This window comes from Pelmatolapia mariae, linkage group LG1 (genome assembly GCF_036321145.2).
Source record: "Pelmatolapia mariae isolate MD_Pm_ZW linkage group LG1, Pm_UMD_F_2, whole genome shotgun sequence".
Classification (NCBI taxonomy): domain Eukaryota; kingdom Metazoa; phylum Chordata; class Actinopteri; order Cichliformes; family Cichlidae; genus Pelmatolapia; species Pelmatolapia mariae.
Window position 1 is genome coordinate 21191914 of NC_086227.1, and position 24528 is coordinate 21216441.

The following is a 24528-nucleotide window of genomic DNA, read 5'->3' on the forward strand; positions in this document are numbered from 1 at the left end:
CGTGGGGAGACATACAAGGACAAAATCTGACCACTCTTTAAGAATCACGTCAGGCCACATCACTCACTTTTTCTTGTGTTAGGGACTACTTTCTGTCACAGAGTAGAAAAGCTTCAAACCGAGCACAAGCTAAAAGAATTACGCAAGCGGTCGAACTTTTTGTCTCATTAAGTAATCATCATGAGGTACAGTAAGTAAATAAACCTTTGCTATCAAATACATTTGGCTCTGGTTTATCTGCTAGTTTTTTATTTACATATTATTTCATCTGCCTTTTTCCAATCTTTTCAATCTTCGTTTAAAATTATGAAATAATGTGGTGACATTTCAGACTGTAATAAAATTGAGTTAACTGACCTTAATATGACATTGATTTGTATTTCTATTTTGCCTTTTGATTTTATATTTTAATTCATTCAGTGGTTTAAAGTGGATACAAATATTAATATTATATTATCAAAACTAACCTTTTTTTATATTGTAGTGGTTCATACATTTGACATGTTAGATTTTTCACTTCACTCTTTTGACTGCTTAATTACATATGTTTTCAGTGAACATCTCACATTTTCCAGCCATATTTATAAGATGATGTTTTGCTTGTATCCACTCTATATATTTTTTTGTTATTCTGAATAGGTGGAGATTGGCATGTATAAGGAAAGAGATGTCAATGAAGACTAGATGTATTGTAACTTTACTCATGGAACTACACTAACTCCATTAGTGAAACTTAAATCTAGGGCTCTCCTTTCCAAGCACACAGTCAGCCACAGGGCATTGATTCAGAAGTTGCTGGGTTTTCAGTCTTTTTACTCAAAATGTTGCAGGAAAAAGATTAATTCAATTTTATATATAGCACCAAATCAAAACAAGAGTTGCCTCAAGGGATTTTATATTGTAAGATAAAGACTCAATAATACAGAGAAAACAGAGAAAACCCCAACAATCAGATGACCCCCTATGAGCAAGTGCTTTGGTGACAGTGGGAAGGAAAAACTCCATTTTAACAGCAAGAAACCTCTGGCAGAACCAGGCTCAGGGAGGGGCGGCCATCTGCTGCGACTGGTTGGGGGTGAGGGGAAAAAGACAGAGCAAAGACATTCATTAATGCGTGTTCTGATACTTTCCAATCAGCCATATTGATACCCAAGTGCAACTAGACAGAGATGTTTAAATCTGTTACGATTAAAACATTTATATTTAGTGGTTTGACCCATGCTCCTCGTGGTGTTCTGTTGTGGGATTTCTAACAAGTAATATTTCAACCGTTTGTGACTGCAATAATGTTGTGGTTGACATATTTACTTGGCAAATGAAAGATTACTGGTTCAATTCAAGCCAGAATTCTTGCGTTTGTGTCACAAAGGACATCCAGCCTAAAACTCTGCCAAATCAAACATAACAAAGCTACCTGCTGTGGCTAGAGAGCAGCTGCAAGTAGCCCAATATCTCCACAGGTACTGGATATAAAGTATTTGTATGAAGTTGCCACAGATATGAATAGTTTTGAGAGGATTTCCAGTGAATTCCAGTGATTTTCAGTTTGCTGAGCATGCCAAAGTTAAAACACTCATCAAATGTATCCCTAAAATTTAACGTGGCTATTCTAAAAGAAGAATCATATTGTTTCAGCAGTCACTAGACTTCCCCTGAAGCATACTGGCACAAAATAACATCCTCTTCTCTATCTGGTCATCTCTTCAGAACAGCATTTTTACATACAAACTCTTTTTTTTTCTGGCAGTGTATTAACAAAGATCTCTCACTTTGTCTGCTCAGTATTTCTTGACAACTTTGTTAGCTAATGGATGCGAAGGTCTGGAGTGTGACGTTAATAAGAAGTTATGTGGATTGTGTGTATGATATTGTCTCACTGGCTTAGCTAGATGAGTCACTTCCTCCACGTACCAGTAAATGACTACAGAGCAAGACTGTACAGGTAACGCCTCTTTGTGCTCAGATTAATCTGTGCTTCCCATTGTACACGATAAGGGCAGCTCTAATCTTTCCTGGTATGATGACGGAATCAGTTCTGATAAGAAAAAAAATATAATGAAAAATAAGTGTTTTCCTAGAACTCACAGGTTTTTCCTTTAAGGAGCTTTAATGTAAAGACAGTTTAGATCTATGTTTAACCAGCTGAAAGTGTGAACTAGTGCTTTTTTGCTGACTTGCGATTAGACTTGCACATCCAGCCTGTCAGGAAAATTTTTGAATTGCTATTGTGTTTTTTTAAATACACGTTTGGCTATTGAATTTTAAAAAATGGTCACAGTGAGGAAGAAACCCTGGTGATTAGAGTGCAAAAGGTTTAACGTGTTTATGAGCAGTTTGTGTAATGAGTGATGTTTCCTTTCTTTGACTATTTAAAAACATGAGGAGATACATAGTTTCTCACATTACAAATGGCAAAATAAAAAGTAGGAAATGATAATGTTGAACTATTTCCCGATATAGATGCAGCTGAAAAAAAGTTGATCTTAACATGGGATTATTTAGCAGCCAGTTTGCAAATGGGTTGTTTATTCAACTGTACTGTATGTAAATGTAATCACCGAGTGACATTTAGCAGATCTGTTGTTGCAGGCATTTGTAGTGACACACACTGATTATACCAAATCCCATCGCTTGTGAAGATGTGTGTTTCACCATGTTTATTTTATCATTTGTCATAATAGTCAAGGAAGCTTTAAAATTCTTTCTGTGCCTGTAATCATGTGCTTCTTCACCCCGAGGGGCATCAATCATTCATCAAAAGCAAAATGAAACCAGTTGTCTCACAGTAAACACTCCACTCCAAAGTTAATTAAGCCCAGTGTGCCAATAAAGTGAGAAAAGGCTGGCTTTGCACTCCATATAAAATGGTCCAATTCCAGTCTGAGCTGGCTTGAAGTTAGTTATCACTGCACCAAAAATATGTAGAATACCAACTTTATCGGGCACATTCTTTTATGTTATAAGTATTCAGTATGACTATTCCTAATTAAGAGCGAGAAAATATATAAATAAGTTACTAACAAAAAAACAGACATAAAAGTTGATGAAGCTTATCCCCTACATTTAACCAATTTATAACTATATAGAGGCAGTGTGCATTTCTGAGACTGAGGGGTAATTGCAGGATTACTTATTCCTAAACTGTGTCATGCCTTTAGGATGGCAGGAAACTCACTGTTAACAGAGCCAGTTTTTTCAAATTATAAGGTGAGATATTATTACTTATTATTGAAAATGTTGGTGTTGACAAACAAAAATATAAATTTGAATTACATAGTGGATGGCTCTGCTTTTCTGTTAGGAGAACTCCAGAACAGCTGCTGAGTGGATCATGTAGGGAGATGATATTGCTTATTACTCCAAATTTCAGTAAATATTTTTACTAAATCTAATTTAAAAATAATATTGATAATATATATTATATTTTTAATTTATAATTTAAAATCTAATTTGATCAAATAATTTCAAATTCATATTTTCTTTTTACACATTAATGAAAAAAAAAAATTCAACCTTGAACATCAATCAGCTCCTCTGGAGTGACACCTCACAGTGACTGTACATGCTTCGAAGTTCCTTTGAGTGAAAGCTCTTTTTAACTCGACTGAGCGGCAGTTTTAATTATGGACATGAACAAAAACAGATGTGTCCTCATTGTGTCAATACATCCCAAACTCTGCCCCAAAGTACATTGAACTGACTCATGCTCATAGATCTACTGTCAGGTCAAAAATAACTTGAGCCAGAACAGGAATCTAGTTCTGTGGAAAACTAAGCAGACTCTTGCTGCTTCCATAGGAATCAACGGGGTAAATAGCAGCCGGGTGCTGATAATTAAATAACCTTGATTAACTGATTAGCAAGTGTTACCACCTCTATTAAAGCAGAAGTTTTAGCAGTTTGCTTTTTTAGAGTGTTCAGATGTGTGTTAACACAATACCACTGTCTTCCCAGAAGGGAACATTGCAACAAATTCAGCCCAGGGTCATGGCGCAATGTTCAGAGAAACTGCAGAAAACCCAAGAGCTACATCTCAGAGTCTATTAGAAACTATCATTATCACTATTAGAAAAAGACTGAACAAGAATGGTTTGTTTGTAATGGTTGCCTGGAGAAAGTCTCTGCTCTCTAAACCTGGCAGCACAGCTGAAATTTGCAAAGCTGCATCTAAACAAACTGCAAGACTGCTGGAACAATGTCCTTTGAACAGATGACACCAATGTGAAGACTTTTGATTATAATACAAAAAATGTTCTTTGCTGAAAACCAAACACAACATATCTGCACAAACACGGTGGTGGAGGGGGGATGATTTTGGGTTGTTTTGCAGCCTCTGGACCTAGGCACCTGCCACTTAGTTGACCATGAACTAAAGTAATTAAGTAATTAAATGTGAACAAACTAAAGCTTGGCTGAAACTGGATCATGCAGCAGGACAGTGATCCCAAACACAAGCAAATCTAAAATCTAATGGCTGAAAAAGAGAAGAATCAAAGTGCTGCAATGACCCAGTCAACGTCCGGACCTCACCTCGATTTCAACCCGATTGAAATGCTGTGATGGGATCTTAAGAGGATCTTTAAGGGAAACAAATGCCTGCAAACCTCAGTGAACCGAAGGAATGTGAAGTAGAGTAAGCCAAAATTCCTCTACAATGATGTGAGAGACGGATAAAGATTTACAGAAAATCATTCAAGCTCTTGCTGCTAAAGGTGGTTCTACAACCTGTTGTGCTATTAACATGTTTAGTTATAAAGGACACCCACATTTAGACTTATTCATGTGCATAATATCCAGAAGTCTGCGGATGTGTTTCATAGTTTTTCCTAGCAAGCTGCTGACAGTTAAACGTAACATGACCGAAAACGCCAACATAAAAAAACAACAACAGATGTTAATCTTATTAACATCTGATTTGAATACAGATAGAATACAGTTGAAATATATATATAAGATAAGATAAGATAACCTTTATTAGTCCCACACGTGGGAAATTTGTTTTGTCACAGCAGGAAGTGGACAGTGCAAAAGTTATGAAGCAAAATTAGAATAAAATAAGAACAAATACAGTACACAACTGTACAGAATAGAATAAAATTAAATAAAATACTATATACAGTAGAATAAAATATATGATGTAATCATTTCTGTCTTCATGATTAACATGCTGATTCACATGCTTCTCCTTTCAGTGGAAATGCTCTTTCTCTTTCCTCCTTGTAAAAAGATTTTTGATGTTAGTTTTAATTCAAAATTCACGGTTAAAAGAATAATCCAACACATACAAACGAATGGTTCACTCTAACATGTGCTCCAGTGAGACATTAAACTTCAGTAAAACTATGCAGTTATGAAACTTAACTTTAATCTGAGTCAAACTGTGTCCATCGCTCTCCTTTTAAATCCTGTATGATAACTTTTATCCAGATCTGTCACTCTGAATAAAACAGCAGTTTTGCGCTCAGGAAACAAACAACATTTGCTTATCTTGTGCAGAATATTGTGCCGACATTACGTTATATCGAGAAGCAGCTGCCCATGTTAAACTGTGACTATTGCCAGATAAGATGACATGGCCTGACATCCAACAGCGAATTAAAAGAAATCACTCACATGGTTTATAACGAGAGAAACTGTTTTCATTCAAAGCTCAAACATTATTACAAGAAGGACATTATGAATTTCATTTTAACCATCACAGGGGACTTGAAACCACAGGGAGAGACTTATTAAAGATAATTGAAGCTGTCCCTCAGAAAAACATGCATGACAGTGTGTCTCCATTTTTCCGACCTAAGATGAGAAAATAATTTATGAAGGACTGCAAGATCTGAATATATGACTCATGAAAACTTGCAGGTGATTTACACTTAATGCTCGATACATTATGAAGCCAGTAGATGGCGCAACAGAGGTTTCTAGAAATCTTTCTATTGTTCAAATAGAAAGCGTCAGTTGTGCTCATTGCACTGAGTGCAAACTGACCGACTTAATATTTCTCTTGAGAATTAAAATGGAGTTTATTTTTTTTATAGAAAATTTAAAAAGGTTTATTTATTATTTCTATGATTCAGTTTCAATGCCATAATACTGCAGAATGCAAACAGAGAAATTATTGAAAACCCCCAAATCAAAATCATCTTATGGTACTTGTTGAGGACCTACCTTAGTTTCTAAATCTTTTACTAAATGACTAACAGTAAACGTAAAAGAACATAAAGTCTTACAAACATGCTGATATCGGCCTGTGATGTACCAAACAGCTCAGGTTTTGATCTTAACATCATCATAGCCTGTTGTTTAGGACACGCAGTAGAAGGTTGCTGAAGGTCAAACACCTGAATATGTGTTGTTATATGTTGTTATTCCTCGTGTAGTTTTAATGTAAATGCATGTTCATACTTAGATTCAATGTAATCAGAAATATCCCAAAAAGTTTCCTATAGTAAAGTACTACATACATTTTGAATGAACAAAAACATTATAAATATTTAAGTATTACTCACAGGAACCCTCAGATGAGCAATAATTTGATGCCGAGAAGTCTACTGATGTGGGGCTGCATGCTATGTACTACAAAGATCTGGACCTTAAATGCATGCCACAATCCTTTTTGTCTCCTTGCATTGTCTACTTTTACTGTCACTATTAAACATGATTAACACATAATCTTAAAAAAGATGTCATGTAGCCTATTTCTTTTTGAAGAAAATATATGTTATGATTATTTTAAGCTGGAACTGCAGTAGTTGCAAAGGTTTTAATATTATTTGCAGCAACAGACGAGATATTAGTAGCTAGTAGTGCCATGGAGAACATTTATTAAAATGCATTATATACATTATGATAGGTTTATAATGCTTGGAAATTAACTGAGAGACAGAAAAAATGCACCCCTATATATGCTGACATGTCTGTGAATGTGTCCAGCTGCTTTAAGATGTAAATTTGCATTTATTCACATTTCCTTGCCTTTTATGTTTAACACGTTCTTCCCTCTGAATCTTAGATAAAGTGCACTTTTGGTCATAAGCCATTCCAGGGACACACAAACACTTCAGGAGTGCGAGCTTTATACCTGCAGTGGCAGATGGGTCAACAAGTTTAGAAACCGTCCATTAAGGAATCGAGACAGCAGGGGAAAAAATAATCCTCTTTGGAATGCAAATTAAATTGACTGAAGTCTCAGCATACAGAACATGACTCACATTAGGAACAACCATAGTTTGGCTGAATTATTCATACACACCGACCTTTTAAACCCTGCACCCGTACAGCGGCACATAGGTGGTGTCATAAACTTGTAGCACTTCCCCAGCTTGCGCCGCCGCCTCTTGCTGTTTTGATTTTTCCAGGACTTGTCTCTCTTATATTACGAGAGATTTCCCTTGCGTTCTTATTATCTAAATGTCTCTTTAATTTTACTTGTGGGGTACATGACAGATATGGTGTGTGGCCTGAGATAAAACTGCAGTTGAACATACAGGACTTTAATATTCTGGGCACACACTGCATGAATATGCTGAGGTAGAGCAGTGGTGGCTGTCCTGTGCGCCAAATTGTGTTGGGCTTGAGGGACTGTCTGAGTCATCACTGACAGGCCCTGTCTCTGATTCCAGCTCTGCTTATGTGCAGGCAGGGCTCTACCTGGGGCTCTGAAGGTATTATCAGGAGAAGAATATGTTCCCAAGAGACAAGTTAAAGTGTTTTCTCTGTAATGAGCCAAAAGTGGAGAGGGAAAAAATATTTAATATCTAATTTTTGAGCCGCAAGAGCAGTTTTATATAGTGAAAACATCTATGAGTAGTAGCATGATTGTGGAGGAAGGCATGGTCGCCGGGTTGGTCCTCCAGGGGTCCAAATAGAAACAGGCCTATTTTAGTAGGCTACCAGAGCATTTCTGCTTCAATATTCTTATTACTGAAGGAATTATTTGTCTACTAATTTAGTTTATGTCCAAATAACTGCAAAAGTAATGACATTCACATTAACTGTAGAGTGACCATTTTCTTCAAAGCCACATTTAATTGTTCTGAGACCATGAAGTACTACTACTGTGTGAGATGATTTTTGTTTCATACACTTTGAATTTTTCATGTGCCTGTTTTGATTAATTTTTTGTACGTATTTATGAAAATACACAGAAGAGTCAAAACAAACCAGCATTTCTCCCTGAAGCATGGAGTCTGCTGAACTCGCTGAAATGAAGAACCTCCGTTGGAGGATGTCTTAACCATAAAGGTGACAATTAAAATAAATGAAATGAAATTGAGGTTTATTTATATTCCACCAAATCACAACAACAGTCCCCTCAAGATATATTACAGTGTAAGGTAAATACCCTACAGTATTCTGGAGAAAACCACATCAATCCAACATCGCCCTGTGAGGAAGCACTTTGCGAAAGTGGGAAGGAAAAACTTCCTTTTATCCTTTTAACAGGAAGAAACCTCTGGCAGACATAGGCTAGGGGAGGGGCAGCTATCTGCTCTACATGTTGGGTGGTCTTTTTAATTCTATAGTTTTTAATCCAGTTTCACCCTTCTCTCTTTGTCACAATTTTCGACAGAGCTTTTCCCCATACATCACAAACAGTTCTAAGAAATCCAGAAAAACATAGCCATAGTGTTTTTTTCTTCCCTGCCACTGATCAGCTCCTCATTAGCCTGCGTTCAGCATCTTAGTATTGCCATTGTCTCTATTTTGCCTTGATGAAATGAGCATTTATCTCAAAACACCAGCCTATTATAGAAGTACAGGATCAGAGAAATCAATGTACCCTTGCATTATATTTGTTTTTTTATGCTGTCAGTTTTTGCCTTTTTAAAAAAGAGTTAGTCCCTTCAAGTAAAACAACAGCCTAGTGAAAAGACTCAAATACATAGTTATGTACCAAACCAAAGCGCTCTAATAAGAGGTCCATGGAGACTGTAAGGACCATAGTTCGTCTTTAAGGTGGGCCATGTTACCTTTTAGCATGTCAGTTTAATCTAAACACAGTACTCAATTTAGCCATAATATCACCAAATTGTGGGATCAAAAAAAAAAAAAAAAAAAAAAGGATGTAAATAGATGAATAGATACATGCTTCAGTCATTCCCTCAGGGAAAATTGGGCATCATGTAGCTCATGAAAAAAATTGTTAAAATATCATAAAAACAATGTGACAACTGTAACTATTCTTAAACTGGCGCATTAGGGGCTACAGGAACACGCTGCCTCTTGGATGAATTAAATTTAAAAGTGAAAACATTTTGAAAAATGTGGACACAGTTGTTCGATAAAAAAAAAAGATTAAATTTTCCTGAGATATGGCTAAAAGCCTTTTCTTCTTAACACATGTTGCAGTACTAATTTAGTTGGTCACACCATAAGTATTTCTTATCGCATTATCTTATGTTAACTAGAAAAGTTAACTGAGTTAGTTTATCTAGCTTGATTGAGACAGCCTGCAATTATAACTTACACTGGTTGCCATAAGTCTGGCTGTGTCACGTTACTTTTAAATGGTTGTAACATCAACTACATGTGGAGGCTGTGGCCGTGCAGTGATAATTGAGCTGGCTCAGCATATAAGTGAAGCTATGTGGGCTCCTGTGGTGTAGTGGTATAACACATCTGTCATGTCTGAGATAACAGAAGCACCACAGGGTTTAAATCCAGTGTAGCTTAACAAAGCTCTTTTGCTAAGTGATAGTAGGAGCAGTAAGGGCTGTCGCGGTACATGTGCCACAGACATCCATAGCGGCATCAGTTCAACCATCAGTTCAACTCCAAGCAATAACCCTGTCCACAGCCACAACGTCAGCCAGCACAGCCAGGCAGAGCAGCTGCAGCTGTGTTGGAAAATTTGCCTTTTGAGAGGAGGAATGAGCGGTAAATGTGTAATGTGTCTCATAATGTGTCCTTTCTGTAGGAAGGATGGACTGGATTAACAAAAGAATTGTTTCTATGGATCAGTGACTGAACAAAGTATTGCAAAGGGACACAAAAGTTAATGTAAGGCAACACAAAACAATTTTTGAAAAAAAAAAAAAAAAACATCCTTCAGGGACTTTATATTGAGGGCGGAAACAGAACATGAGTTTTGTTGTGTTAATCTGGGAGGTGATTTTGGCTTTCTAATATGCAGTTTAGAGCAGACAGAAAGGGGAGAGATGAGAAATGATTCCTAGCCAGACTCAATGAGAGTACATACACAGCACATCAAACCCCTTGTCTATCAAATCGCTAACCTCTGATACAGAGAAGCTTCATGCACAGAATAACTAATTCCCCAGATTGTCCGTGTGAGAGAGCTTGCATATATTGAGTAGGATGGATACCAGCTGTCATAAACACACTACCTGTGACCTTGTCTGGACAGTGTCCTTACCCATCAAGCCATCTTGCAGCCAGAAGGTGGCTGGGTACTCATTCCCAAAATAGTATACCTCAGTAATCCAGGTGACAATGCACTATATAAAGAAGTGAGGCATCACTGTGGGACAAGTTGGGCTTAGAAAAATAGAGGAGGTGTTTCTTCTCCAGCGTGAAACCACTCAGTATAATATACTGTCTGCCTTGGGTGAAGCCGTTCTGTAAGGGCAAAGAACTAATGTACTGGGCAGCAGAGAAATGTCTTCCTTCAACAGCCAAACAAGTAATAAAGTCATTTATCAAAATCACAGTGTGGCAGCGAGCACTAAAACTCAATGCCTGAGTCTGAGGCCAAAAAAGGGCGAGCAATAGATGTTTATTAGCTATCAGTGAAAGCTTTCTGCTGCTTTCATTGAGAGGTTCAGGGCATATGGAGACATATGGAGTTCTAGTTAAGAGTCTGCTATATATTTTAGTGACATGACCTGTTTCTCGCAAATTTAATGTAGACTACTATGTTTGAGTTAGTGTGCAGGACAAAATCTCATATAAAGCAAAGCTACTGTTCAGTGTTTTTGAAAAATGTACTTAAGAGACGGCTAACTGTGGCATGCATAGCTTTCCAAATTCATTTTTTTGTGGGAGGGGGGTGGGGGCAGAGAAAGCCATAGAAAGCCAAATTATAGAAGAGCAGCTGTTGTTACTAGCTGGGGAAAATAATATGTCAGGTATTCAGAGCATGAAAAAAGGACATAGTAATAAGGATGAATAGATTTAAAAATACGTGAAGCTATGTCGTGCAGCAAAGGTTACGTACTCTTGAAGAAAAAAAAATTCAGAGTGCTTAATGAAAAGAAAGGGAAAAAAACACAGCCTTGTTAGCAGTGCCATTTTCACACTTGCATCCTTGAACCCCTCCATTGACTCCACTAAATAAATTCATAAACAAAAAACTGAAGGTTTTACTTAGACAGCAAGGAACTGCCCTGAGGGGACTCACGAGTTGAACCTACCCTAACAAGTAAATAAGAACATGAGACTTTTTTTGTACTCTTTGTGATTCAAAATCGCCTTTTTCTGCTCCTCCTGCCTGAAAGAAGACAGCTTTTCTGTTTATCAGCCAAGGTTTTCTCTTTCCCGCTTTGTTTGCAGAGTAGGAAGGCAGTGCACAACAGATGAATGCGTTGCATGTTTTGTCATATAGATATTGATTAGCTGTATTGGCATTTATTTTGCTTTCCTGGGACTAAATATAGAACTGCTAAAAAAGCGCTGAGATATCAGGCAGCTGAGGAGATCAGACCATCCCTCAATCACTTACCTTCTTTTGTTGGATGACCCTTTCATCAAATTGCTGAATATTCATGATCCACATAGTGCATGTTGTGGTTATCAACACTGCTGATTGTGGTTTACTTTTCCTTTTCAGATCACTTATGTTTATGATCTTTTTTTTTCTGAATTAACTCTAAATGACTAGATTATTCCCACTACCCGCCCGCTTTCTTCATGCAGGTTGACATGTATTAGCACTGATAGCTAACTCCCATGTGGAACAGGCTTCAGTTTTGTTCTTGGAGTGCATTACACATGTTGACAGATGTCTTCCCGCATAGAATCAGACAGAGATAGATCTCAGCAGAGTGGAGTGACAGGGTGAGGACTCGGCTGAGCGACTGAGAGACAGGCTGAGGTAACGTGACCAGGCCCGAGATCGTCTGCTCGGCACTCGTGCGGCTGAGCTGTTGCTTGTTTGTCTCTTTATCTCTGTGTCCTGCTACTCAAATCTGCTCTGGGAAATACTAAAGTCTTGTCTGCAGTTTCAGTCTGTCATCAGGGATCACAGGTATTGTACTTTGGCCTAAAATTTACCTGCATCTGCAGTGATTTCTCAGAGCTCATCCGGAGCATATTAACAACACAAAGGGAAATGTTATGTGGGGTACGCGCCACACTATCCGAAAAATACCCAACCTGCCTTACAGCTTCAACAGCTAAAAATCTAATAGTGATGCAATGGTTCTCAGTCTGTTTTATCTACCATAACCCTGCAGCCTGAATCAGAGGAGCTTCAGATTTCTATGAATGGATCAAAAACTGGTAGTTATAAAATTAGTCCCTAAATATAACAATACTAGTACAACACATACAACTCATTCTGTTAAATGTTTCTCTTATAGTTACATTTTCTCTGTTTTTGTTGTTATTCTTCTTATTGAAACAAATGACCTGAAAGTAACTGTTTCTATAGTACGTTTCTGAATCAGATCCTATCGGGCGTATGGAGAAGCTTCATATGTGGAAAAACTTCAACCTAACCACCTGGCAGCTTCTTCTTACACTTCTAAATGCAAAATCAAGGCCAGGTTTGTTATGTTGACTGTTGAATATGATTAATATTAAAAACCGAGGATGAGGGCAACAACTGTGCTGCAGCTTCAGAAGATTATGACCCCTTAGGTACTCTTATTCAGTGTCATGGGAAGGTCCTGAAATATCAGAGTTTTATTATCAACAGGAAGCTCTTTTAAGGTAGACTTGGATATTTAGAGTTTTAACAACTTTCATTACTGGCCAATAATTTCTGTGTCAGCTGTTGTACTTCTAAAAAATCATTTCTTTTAACAGCCACATCACTAAAAATTTTAGATATTTTGCAGGAAAACAAAATAACTCAACTTTCTGTCACATGGTGTTATTGAAATGACGGAAGTAAACTGAATTAAAAGAAAATAGACATGCATAAAACAATAAAAATAATTATACAGAGTATCATGACCATACGAAAAAGTCATACTGTTTGGAAAGAAAAGCATCTGGACTTCTTTAAGTGGCTTGAAGACGTTTCACCTCTCATCCTAGAAGCTTCTTCAGTTCTAGGGTCAAAGAGAGTCCCAGATTTAAGCTCTGTGGGAGTAACCCCCAAAGAGGGACAAAAGGACCCCCTAATGATCCTCTACCTAATCACATGAGCCAAGGTGTGAAAATGGGTGTAGGTCACAATCAGGCAAGGTTTCAGGTGAGCTCATTGTGAAACCTAGCCCCACCCTATCATGTGATTTCCTGAGGTCAGATGGCCCAGGATGTGAGTGGCGTCTGGGAAGGGATCTCAAAACTGGATTATAGATGGCAGACAGTTGGTGTCGTAAACCACCGGCTCTGTTCAAAGATGGTCGCTCACAGTGGACATAGAGGGCTTCTTTTACTCCTCTTTCAAACCATCTGTCCTCTCTGTCCAAAATGTGTTTATTTGCATCCTCAAAAGAGTGACCTTTGTCCTTTATATGCAGATGGACCGCCGAGTCTTGTCCTGTGGAGGTGGCTCTTCTATCTTCTATGTTGTGCCATACGTTTATGATACGTTTTCTACGATGACCTGGATGACTGAGAACCTTCACAGACAAGTCATACTGTTACCTCTGTAAAGCCTGAACCATGAAATAAAAGCCAAAAAGTTTTATATATTTTTGAAGCTGAAACTTAACGTTTTATTGGACCTTCTGACAATTAAAAAAAAAAGAAATTACATTTTCATAAATCAGTTTTAATTTATATCATTTTCACTATATCTAGCACTACGCATTTTTGTGTATTTCACTGCTCAGAGTAGCACTGCATGTGTCTAACAGGTATACACTGATCATGTACAGGTCTCAAAAACCTGAGTATCAAATATGATACACTTGGTATTACAGGGTTAACTTGAAAAAAATACTCAATGCAAAAATAATTAGCATAAAAATGCATTTAGTTTTCTTAATGCCGTTTTTAGAGTCTCATTTACTTGGATAAGCACCAGACTGAAAGTGTTTGGTAGTGTACTGCAGTGGGTTGTTGCTGTATGAGTATATATACTTTAGATTTTTATTTACACCCAATAATCTTTAGCATTACTTCTTGCTGTACTTGAGTCACTGTTAACATTTAGTGGTAACTGGGATGGGCTCCAGCCTTACAGCAGCATGATGACACGTAGTTTAATCATAGTACCTCAGTTCTGGTTCTTACTTAGTTTGTATGTAGTTTGGGGTACTTTTTTACATTGCTTCATGTATTATTATCACTTCCTACCTGAGTTTGTTATTTGTGTTTAGTTCCTTCAGTGTTTCCCCCCCTTTCATTGTCCTGTGGTTAAGCATTTGTTATCAGTATGTCTTCTTGTTAAGTGTGTCTTTTGATTGCATTACCCTTTTGATAACTTCCTGTTTTACTTTGAAGTCTGGTTTTCCTTCATGCATTGTGCCAGTCTTACTTGCCACCTTGTGACTGTCCTGATTGTTTTCACTTGTCTAAACCCTTTCATCCCCCTCCTCTCTCTCATTGGTCTTGTCAGATTGCTTGTCTGCCCTCCCTGCTGAATGTATCTTCCCCACATGTTACCGTCTACATTTTGTTGTGTTTGTGCGAATTTGGTCTGTTTGGCATTTTGGGGCTTTGTTCTTGCCTAAATAAAAGATCAGACTTGTTCAGTGTCGAGTCCTCCTCCACCCACTCCATCTCGTGGCAGACAAACATTTACATCTTCTTTTTTAACAAGCATCTGAAGACACTGCTGCTATTTGATTATTATACATGAGAATGAGAAGATTTTGTTTGATGAAAGAGCTCTGGCAGAATAATAAGTGTTCATGAATCCACAAAGAAAGATGGTGATACATAACATGCAATGGCCTTACAGTGACCTCACAGAGAAAGGAAGATTTTGTGGCCATCAAGCAAACACACCAGTCTCTGCCTTAATCTTGCTTTTGAGTTGAGCTAACACTGTTTGACAGGATGTGAAGTTGTTCCCGGGCTCTGTGTAATGCTATTGGCGTGGTATTGCGCTGACTTGTCATAGCACTAGCAGTCTGATTTCTGTGCCTGTAGACACTGACACAGTGTAGCAGAAAGAAAAAGACTGCTGTCTGTATTATTTTTTGAAGCAAACACTTCTGCTGGTGAGGGGCTGAGGGTGTAAAAGTTACAAAACAGTTGGAAGGAACATTTAGGAATGCAACAGCAAATACTGAGCTATAAAAACTAAATGTTGCACAGTTGTGTGATCAGTACAGACCATTGCTTATGGCACTCGATACATACTCTAAATATTTAAATGCTGTAACCAGAACTCTTTGGGCCTAATGGACCTTCCTGCCTATGCTGAAGAAAAATGGACAAAATGTGCATATAGCTTTCTGACTGCAGTGAATCTCAAATGCCTATTAGGAAAATTTGTACTTTGAGCATTAAAGAAAAAAAAAAAAATCAGCACATCTCACAAAAAGATAAAAATGAAGTCAATCAAACTAACAAGTGTTATCTGGGTAGGTAAAGCCTGATGTAGCTTGTCCCTCTGTGCCAACAGACCTCCTTCTCAGTACACAAGCCATTAAAATACACCACGAAGCCACACTTCTGCACAGGGTGACATGTTCCTTCATTACCATGAATGTCGGCGCTGTAGTTTATTTTGATTCAAACCCACACACGGCGTCTTGCTGCCTGAAAATCTCACCAGCACATAAAATGTATCCCAGAAAATAATCAGCAACATTTTTATTCCCGCTTTGAAATTGCTTGTTAAAAAGTGGACTGCCCAGCTGTTAGTTCCTGTTTGGAAGTTGTTAGCCTCATTTAGAAATAAGACTATATGTGCAAGTCATTTTTAAAGCTTTTGTCTTCCGTATAAGGAAAGGAACTCAGAGACGAGCCAGAAAGTATGGAGAGACTTATGATTTTGGTGCATTTGTAAAATTTCTTGATAGAAAAAATATCATTGTCACACCTATCCTTTGATTAATGCTGTATACAAATCTATACAAAAACCCTATTAGGATAGATTACAATTACAATAAACAGCACAATAAAATGTGCTTTTACTGCTGAGAAACGAAGTTCTTCTTTTAGGAAATTCATATGCATGGTTTTAAAATAGACTCTACACTCGCCCCCCTCTGTTGGTGTTGAAGCTTGTTCATGAGGAGGGGCGTAAATCTACTGGGACATTTTGGCTCATGGATATTCAAACCCTTTTTACAGCATAGGGAAAGTAATGTAACAGAAGCTATGGAATGCAAACATTTTGTTGGAGGTGCAAAGTGTGTGACCAACGCTTCACATTTGGACAGCACACACACACCCACCTCTCCTGGTGAAAATGGTGTGAAGAAATGCCTCCTTTGTTCTTTTTCATTGTCATCCTTGCTTTGCTAAACATAACTGTGAGCCACTCCTGTCGACTTTATTTCTTCTCAGCGCTCTTGTTGCACTGTGAATGTGTTTTTATATAGTGCTGTGATTTTCTGTGAGATTATAGGTTCTTTAAAACACTGAGATGTGCTTCCAGTGAAATTGTTCCGACAAACATTTTGGTCATAAGAATTTTTTTTTTTTTCTACAAAAACTGATGATGTTTTGACATTTTTTTTAAAAGTTGTATTTTTATTTGTTATTTTCATTGAAGTTTAAATAAGTCTTGTCAGTTATGTAATTAATGAGCTTGTCACATGGCTGTTTCATTCTTTTTCATTAGCTTTACAGGACTTTCCACAGGAATTTCCTTGATGTGTAGAGTAGCAATGCAATAAATAAAAAATATTAGGTGTTAAAGTGTTGTCTTCCATTATGTCTTTTTATTTTGCAACAAACTGCCAAGAATAAAGCATGCAGCAACAAAACTACAGTTTGTTGAAACCAAAAGTAAAGAATCCAAATCGTAAATGTGCTCAAGAAGTAAATAAAGTGATGACTTATGCCATCCATCTATCTCTCCTGAACCTTTTACTTGAATTCCATATTTATTACAACCTGGTCCAAACAAAGTCCTAACTACTTGTGTTGGATCCCATTTTGTAATAAATAAAACACCAAATAAACAAAGAGCCAACCAACATAAACACTGCTTTCGCCTCTAAGAAAGCTTTTGAATTTATATGAGTTCAAGATAGATTTTTAGGGTGCATGGTGAGTTGGCAGTTTTTTTTTCCACTAAGGCAATTTTCATTTTACTTCTCCATAATACTAGAATGACGTAAGGTCAAAAACCTCAGTCTCAACACTGGTTCAGCATCACCCACTCATGTGACAAAATGTATTTTGTGTGCTATTAAATTGTATACAGTTAATTAGAAATAAGAATATAAAACAGATGTTTATCTGCAATGAGTGAAGAAAAAATAAAAAGTTATGTTTTTTTCACACACCACAAATATATATAGGTGGCAGTCTTCTCAGAATTGATGTAATCATGAGCATAGAAAGTATCACTAGATTTTTACCCACCATGCAGTACTTTCTGAAAAGTGTCAGATTAGCACTGAGTTTATTTTTCAGTATGACAATAACCTCAGTGCCACTGCAATAAAAGCATACCTGGACAGAAAAACATACAATGGGACATGACTGATCATGGACTGACCTCCCCAGAGCCCAAACTTCAACATTATTGAAGCAGTGTGGGATCAGAGAACTGAAAGCAGACAACATCCAAAGAGGAGCTTTGAATACTACTTTGTTAAGAGATGCTATAGGTCAGGGGTGTCCAACTCCACTCCTCAAGGGCCGGTGTCCTGCAGGTTTTAGATGTGTCCTTGATCCAACACAGCTGATTTAAATAGCTAAATTGCCTCCTCAACATGTCTTGAAGTTCTCCAGAGGCCTGCTAATGAACTAATCATTTGATTCAGTTGTGTTGACCCAGGGTGATATCTAAAACCTGCAGGACACTGGCCCTCAAGGACTGGAGTTGGACACCCCTGCTACAGGTAATCCTTCATTGTTTTGTGAGCTTTAGAAGCATTTTATTATAGTTTTGAGTAGTTAGACATAGCAGTTATGCGCCTCAGTTGCGTATTATATAATGGCCGTTAAGCTAACGGTAAGAACTAAAAATGTGTCTATTGTCATCCATTTTGTAAGGAAACATGTTCAAATACAAATAGTAAGAACTTCATTATTATTTTGGTTTATTAATTAGCTCTTTCTTCCACTGTGTGACATTGAGCTGTACGGAATGTAAAATACTTAATGTTCATCTTTGATTGCATTAAACTACTGCGTGAGAGAAGCAACTGAAAATCACTCTTGTGATTCTTTCCCCCCTGTTTTCAGGTGGTGTAACAGCTGCATGCCATTCTCCCCTGCAAATGCAAATTCTTCATCCTGTCACTCAAAGTGTGACGGTTTCCCTTTGAGTGGCTTCTCATTTGAAGTACATGTACAGGCCTTGGTCTTGACAAGGATTGGGCAGTAAAATCCAAAGCTTTGATTTGTGGCTTAGTTCTTCCTTACTAGCAAGGTCTGAGACCAAAGTGCAGATTGCTCGGGTAGCAAAATTGTTACACCATGGCTGTCAATCCCACAGTTCTTATCATACTCATCTGTGTCACCTTGATGACTCTGCTTGCTCTGTCAAATACTGTACAACCAAAATGAGAAGAGCAGTGCTCAGGTGCAGTGTTGATTGCGCAGAACATTAAAGTGCAGACTTTCTCAGTGGAATCGCTGCAGTAACAAATACTCTGCTTGTTGCCGCAGTACTTTGTCTTTGCATGTGTTTGTGTGTGCCTGTGAGACCTGAATACTTTACATATGCTTATGGGCATTCATGGGTGTTCCCCTTGTGTTTTTTAATTTATTCCATTAGCATTTCAAACAGCTGAAGCATCTAAAAATCTGTCACATCACTTCTTTTGGGGTAACAAGATCAGAGTTGCTAACCCCATGTCTCATGCTGCTCAGGTCATTTGTTTTCATTGAGGATGGCAGAATGAGAAGCATATTAAACAAGGGATTGTTTAAATCTTTGGCACCATTTTAAATGGTCCCAGAGAGTCACCCAATTGTACTTTCTGGGTAATAGTCAACTCACCCATTATTTTTGCACAAAAAAAAAAAAAAGATTTAAAATGAATTTTTCTGAAGTTTGAATTCTGCATTCTTGATTTGTAATGGTATTTTGCCACTTTGCCAAGGCAGTACATCTTCAGCACGGTTCATCTGTCTGCCAGCAAAATTCAAAAAAATTACTAAATTTCATTAAACTGTAGAGAAAACATTGGTTTTCTCCACAATTTAATTTAATTTAAATGAAATTAATTTAAATAAAATAAAATAAAATTTAATCCAGATCCAAAACCTATTAAATAGTTTTGGATCTGGACCACAACTTTATTTATTGGTAAAATGCTGATATATGGCATTGTTCTTTGTGTAGGAAGGTCTCTTGCAATTTATTTCCACACGTGACAAAGTGGTCAAAAGGAGTTACATAAAAATAATAAAATGACAATGCCACCTAGGGGAATTTCACCCCGAGGAAATATAAAGTCGCACAGGTTCAAGGATGCACTTCTGAGGCAGATTGGCTCAAATATGTCTTTATTTGTATTTATAAAAATAAAACAAAGAATAAAGCAATAAAAGCTGACTGTGGCACAGCTTATTCTACAGGGTGGGCCATTTATATGGATACACCGTAATAACATGGGAATGGTTGGTGATATTAAAGTCCTGTTTGTGGCACATTAGTATATGTGAGGGGGCAAACTCCTCAAGATGGGTGGTGACCATGGTGGCCATTTAGAAGTCGGCCATCTTGGATACAACTTGTTTTTTCAATAGGAAGAGGGCCATGTGACACATCAAACTTATTGGTAATGTCACAAGAAAAACAATGGTGTGCTTAGTTTCAACGTAACTTTATTCTTTCATGAGTTATTTACAAGTTTCTCTTTGTTCACAGCCATTGACATGTCGAAGAGGGTTAACACGTGAGGAGCGGATTGAAATTGTGTTGATATCTGGTGAACGCAGTAACCGGGTCATTGCAGCAGATTTCAATGCAAGACACCCTACGAGACCACCCATCTCCCATGCTACAGTTAGCAAACTGCTTGCTAAGTTTCGTGAAACTGGTTCAGTGTTGGATTTGCCAAAATGTGAACGCAAGAAAACTGTCACTAATGAAGAAACATCAGTGGCTGTCCTAGCTTCATTCAGCAAGAGCCCACAGCGTAGCACTCGCTGCATGTCACTGGAGAGTGGCATTAGTCGAACATCCCTTCGGCGGATATTAGCCACTCACAAATGGCACCCTTACAAACTCCAGCTACTGCAGCATCTCAACGAGGATGACCCAGATCGGCGCACAGAATTTGCAGAATGTGCAAAACAAAAATTGGAACAGGACCCTCAGTTCACGCAGAAGATTTTGTTCAGTGATGAGGCAAACTTTTATGTGAATGGTGAAGTTAACAAACAAAACCACTGCTATTGGTCTGACACTAACCCACATTGGATGGATCCCTCCAAGACTGTTGGAACAACATTAGTGATGGTTTGGTGTGGTATATGGGGTACAACGATAGTGGGTCCATTCTTCATCAATGGAAACCTCAAGGCCACTGGATATTTGAAATTGCTACATGATGATGTGTTTTCCTCTTTATGCACTGATGCTGGCACGTTCCCTGAGTTTTTCCAGCAAGATGGTGCACCACCACATTATGGGTGCCAGGTCCAAGCATTCCTAGATGAACAGTTTCCTGGAAAGTGGATTGGTCGTCGTGGGCCAGTTGAATGGCCCCCAAGGTCTCCCGATCTGACCCCCTTAGACTTTTATCTTTGGGGTCATCTGAAGGCAATTGTCTATGGTGTGAAGATACGAGATGTGCAGCACCTGAAACTACGGATACTGGATGCCTGTGCTGGAATTTCTCCTGCGGTGTTGCTATCAGTGTGTGAAGAGTGGGAGAAGACGGTTGCATTGACAATCCAACACAATGGGCAGCACATTGAACACATTTTATGAGTGGTCAGAAACTTGTAAATAACTCATGAAAGAATAAAATTACGTTGAAACCAAGCACACCATTGTTTTTCTTGTGACATTACCAATAAGTTTGATGTGTCACATGGCCCTCTTCCTATTGAAAAAACAAAAGTTGTATCCAAGATGGCCGACTTCTAAATGGCCACCATGGTCACCACCCATCTTGAGGAGTTTGCCCCCTCACATATACTAATGTGCCACAAACAGGACTTTAATATCACCAACCATTCCCATTTTATTACGGTGTATCCATATAAATGGCCCACCCTGTATCACAGTGTCCTGGATTACATAAAACCGTACATTGAACTGAACTTACCATTAGCTGAGGCCCAAAAGAAAACCACACGAAAAATCATGTCTACACCCCAGGTGCTGTACAACAAAGGAAGTGTGGAAATTGACCCACCACCAAAGGTCCCATGGCTACTGGTGGCGTCCTCAGTTCACTGTAATAAAAAACTAAACGACACATTAAAAGTCAAAGAAAAACTCTAAAAGGACACCGAGCACAGAGCTTGCTGCGCACAATCAGGAGACAATATACATTTCAAATTTTAATAAAATAAAGAACCACACACGCACACACACTTGGAACAAAATACAAAACACAGACTGAGCTTGTACCATGCGAGTGAAGCGTGGCCTGTGCTGGTTATCGTTGTTAAAATATTTATTGTGGTCCCTCAAAGAAGAGGAATCCTGTACAGCTCCCCACGAACACTGGAGCAAGCCAGCTGGATAGGTTCAGATATTACAACCAACCAGCACAACGCACAGGCGGAGGATCACTCCGTTTTTGTTAAGCTTGCTGGTTCTAGCCAATAAAGCTGTACTCTGAGTTTACTTTTGTCTGAGTGTTCCTGCATTTTGGGTCTGCTCTCCACCTACCACCCAGTATGCCTTGACAGTATTTTCTGTTACTGCAGCATGCAGATGACTTAAGCCATGAAGTGATTACACAATGGATTGGGAATTCAACTGATTTTCTTGTAACAGTCGATTGTGAACAGTCGATTTCATGTTTAGCAATCAAACTCATTCTGTTGGAGTTGTATTGGTAACTCATTGAAGTGTTATTGGGTATTCATAACCAGCCACTTTGCGCATACAGTGAGTGAAAGCATTGGGTGGACTGAATTAGGCCAAATTAAATCGCGCTATTAGAACTGAGTGGACTCGTATTGATCAGAGACTTAGAACACCAACTAAAAGAAGCTTAGATTAATTTGAAAGGAACTAATATAGGTTAACTGGTAGCTGATACGAATCAGGATTTAAAACCAAACCTAACCTGGGAAGGGAGAGAAACATATTTTTGATTTGTTTTTCTGTTTGTCTTTTTGTTTTATTTAATTCCTTCTGGGATTTGGATCCAACAAGTAAAGGAAAAGGTAGAAGGAAAAATAGGTAAAAAAACAAAAAACAAACCAAACAAAAGAAATAGAGGGGGCAGTCAGGACTGGTTGGGGTTGAGGGTGAAATAGAAAAAGGATGAAGAAGGGAGGGGAGAGGTGTTAGGAGAAAAAGGTAAAGAGGGAGGGGGGGGATTAAGATGGAACAGAGGTGGTGCTTCTTTTTCAGGCACTGTTCCATGAGCACTTTTTTTCTCTAGGATGAGGGTTTTCAACTCATTGATTGTTTCTGTATTTTGAGTCTCAAGTTTCTTGCATCTTTTCTCCATGGCTTCCATTTTTCCTTGTTTTTCTTCAAGCTTTTCTTTTAGTTCTTTAGATGTTGCCTCTTGTATTAGCTTTGCCTTGTGCATTTCTTTATTTCTCTGTTGTGTGTTGTTGTGCATTTCTTCTAACTGCTGACTTCTCCTCTGGATTTCTTGAAGCGTACACTACAGGTCTTCATGTGTTTTCTCTTGTTGTTGCGTTTGCGCCTCCATTAGAGTGTTTTTGGACTTCAAGTTGTTAGAAAGTTCCTCAAGTTGTGTGTTTTTCTCAGCATTTCATTGATCTTACTTTGTGTGACCAAGTGGTTGGCGGGGCTATAAAAAAAGTAATAAAATGACAACGCCACCTAGGGGAATTTCACCCCCAGGAAATAAAATTGTTTGGGAATAAAATGTAATAAAAAAAACCAACAACGTTTGCACAGGTTCAGGGATTCACACTCAGGCCGGCTCAAATATTAACACAATTTTATTTATTAATAGAAAATAAGATAAAAACATCAACAATGACAGAGCACTGAATGTAGTGTCATCTAAAACTGTGTCCCAAATTACAATAAAAACAAAACAGACAACTGGGACTTACCAGCAGCGGTGGACCAAAAAGAAAACCACAAGACATACACATTAAAAGAATAAAACATGGGACACCAAATAACAGGCTCTCTATATAATAAAAAAAAAGAATTAAAAGAAAAACTAAAATCTTTAATAAAACACACCGACACACACACCACAGAGCACAGATTGGAAATACTTGCACTCTGCGAGCCAGCCCACAGCTGGTGCTGGTTACAATTGTCCGTAGCCTCACTCAGTCTCGTGCAGCTCTCCACAAACTGGGAGCAACCAGGGGAGGCAGTACCAGTTTTGTAGCACCAGCCCGATATGCAGCTGAGGATCGCCCTAGCCAGCTGCGGAAGCGAGAGTGCAAACAATAGTCCAGAAGGGGCTTAAAGTGAGACCCAAAGCCCCCAGAGGCGAGGCGAGGCAAAGCAGCAGGAACAAAACTGGACAGCCAACAGAACGGAACACAAGACAAAACATGACAAGACAGCAGCTAGGCAGGCGTCTCGACTCTTCACTTAAAATCAGGCGGTTGGTCACTGAGAGGATGCGGCAGCAATCTAACCCTATAAACAAAAGGGCAAATATAACCTTAATCTCCTTAAATTTACAAATACTAGTAGCTACGTTGGTCGACAGGATGCACATTTGAGGTAGAGGTTTGGTTTAATGATTTGTTTTATATTTGCTGAGAAATAACCCACCTGTTTGAAGATTTTGTTTGTGTGTGATTGTAGACAAGACAGCAGCATCCAGGTTCAGGAGGAAGAGCATCAGGATTTTAGCATTTCGCTACCTGATTTTGGTTGGTCTAGGATTTGGAAGAGGAGCTGCAGCAACTTAGGGACTTGGTGGTACAGTTGAGAGCAGATAATGAGCGGCTGCTCTGGGATGGGAGCGCTGGTCTGAGTTCTGGTGGAGCGGCTTCAACCTCCTCCATACCGGCTGGATGTTTGTCAGGTATGAGTAGTCAGGCCACCGTTTCAGAATGGTTGGTGGTATTGCCTAGGGACCGTAAATGCCCCATATTCAATGGGCTGACTAATGACAGGCATTAATATAGCCGAATGGGTTGAAGAGGTTCAAGCGTGCATGCGTGCCCAGCATC

General features: G+C 38.4%; 1 protein-coding gene across 1 annotated transcript in view; it reads right to left on the reverse strand.

Annotated features, from left to right (window-relative positions):
• eif4g2a (eukaryotic translation initiation factor 4, gamma 2a) overlaps positions 1-24360 on the reverse strand; it is a 32739-nt gene extending 8379 nt beyond the window's left edge. Inside the window, exons 1-2 of the mRNA XM_063469813.1 lie at positions 24269-24360; positions 23719-23863 (exon numbers count right to left, since the gene is read on the reverse strand). Of these exons, the coding sequence (XP_063325883.1) occupies positions 23719-23863; positions 24269-24360 (237 nt within the window). The remainder of the gene's footprint in view (positions 1-23718; positions 23864-24268) is intronic.
• Between the last annotated feature and the right edge of the window lie 168 nt (positions 24361-24528).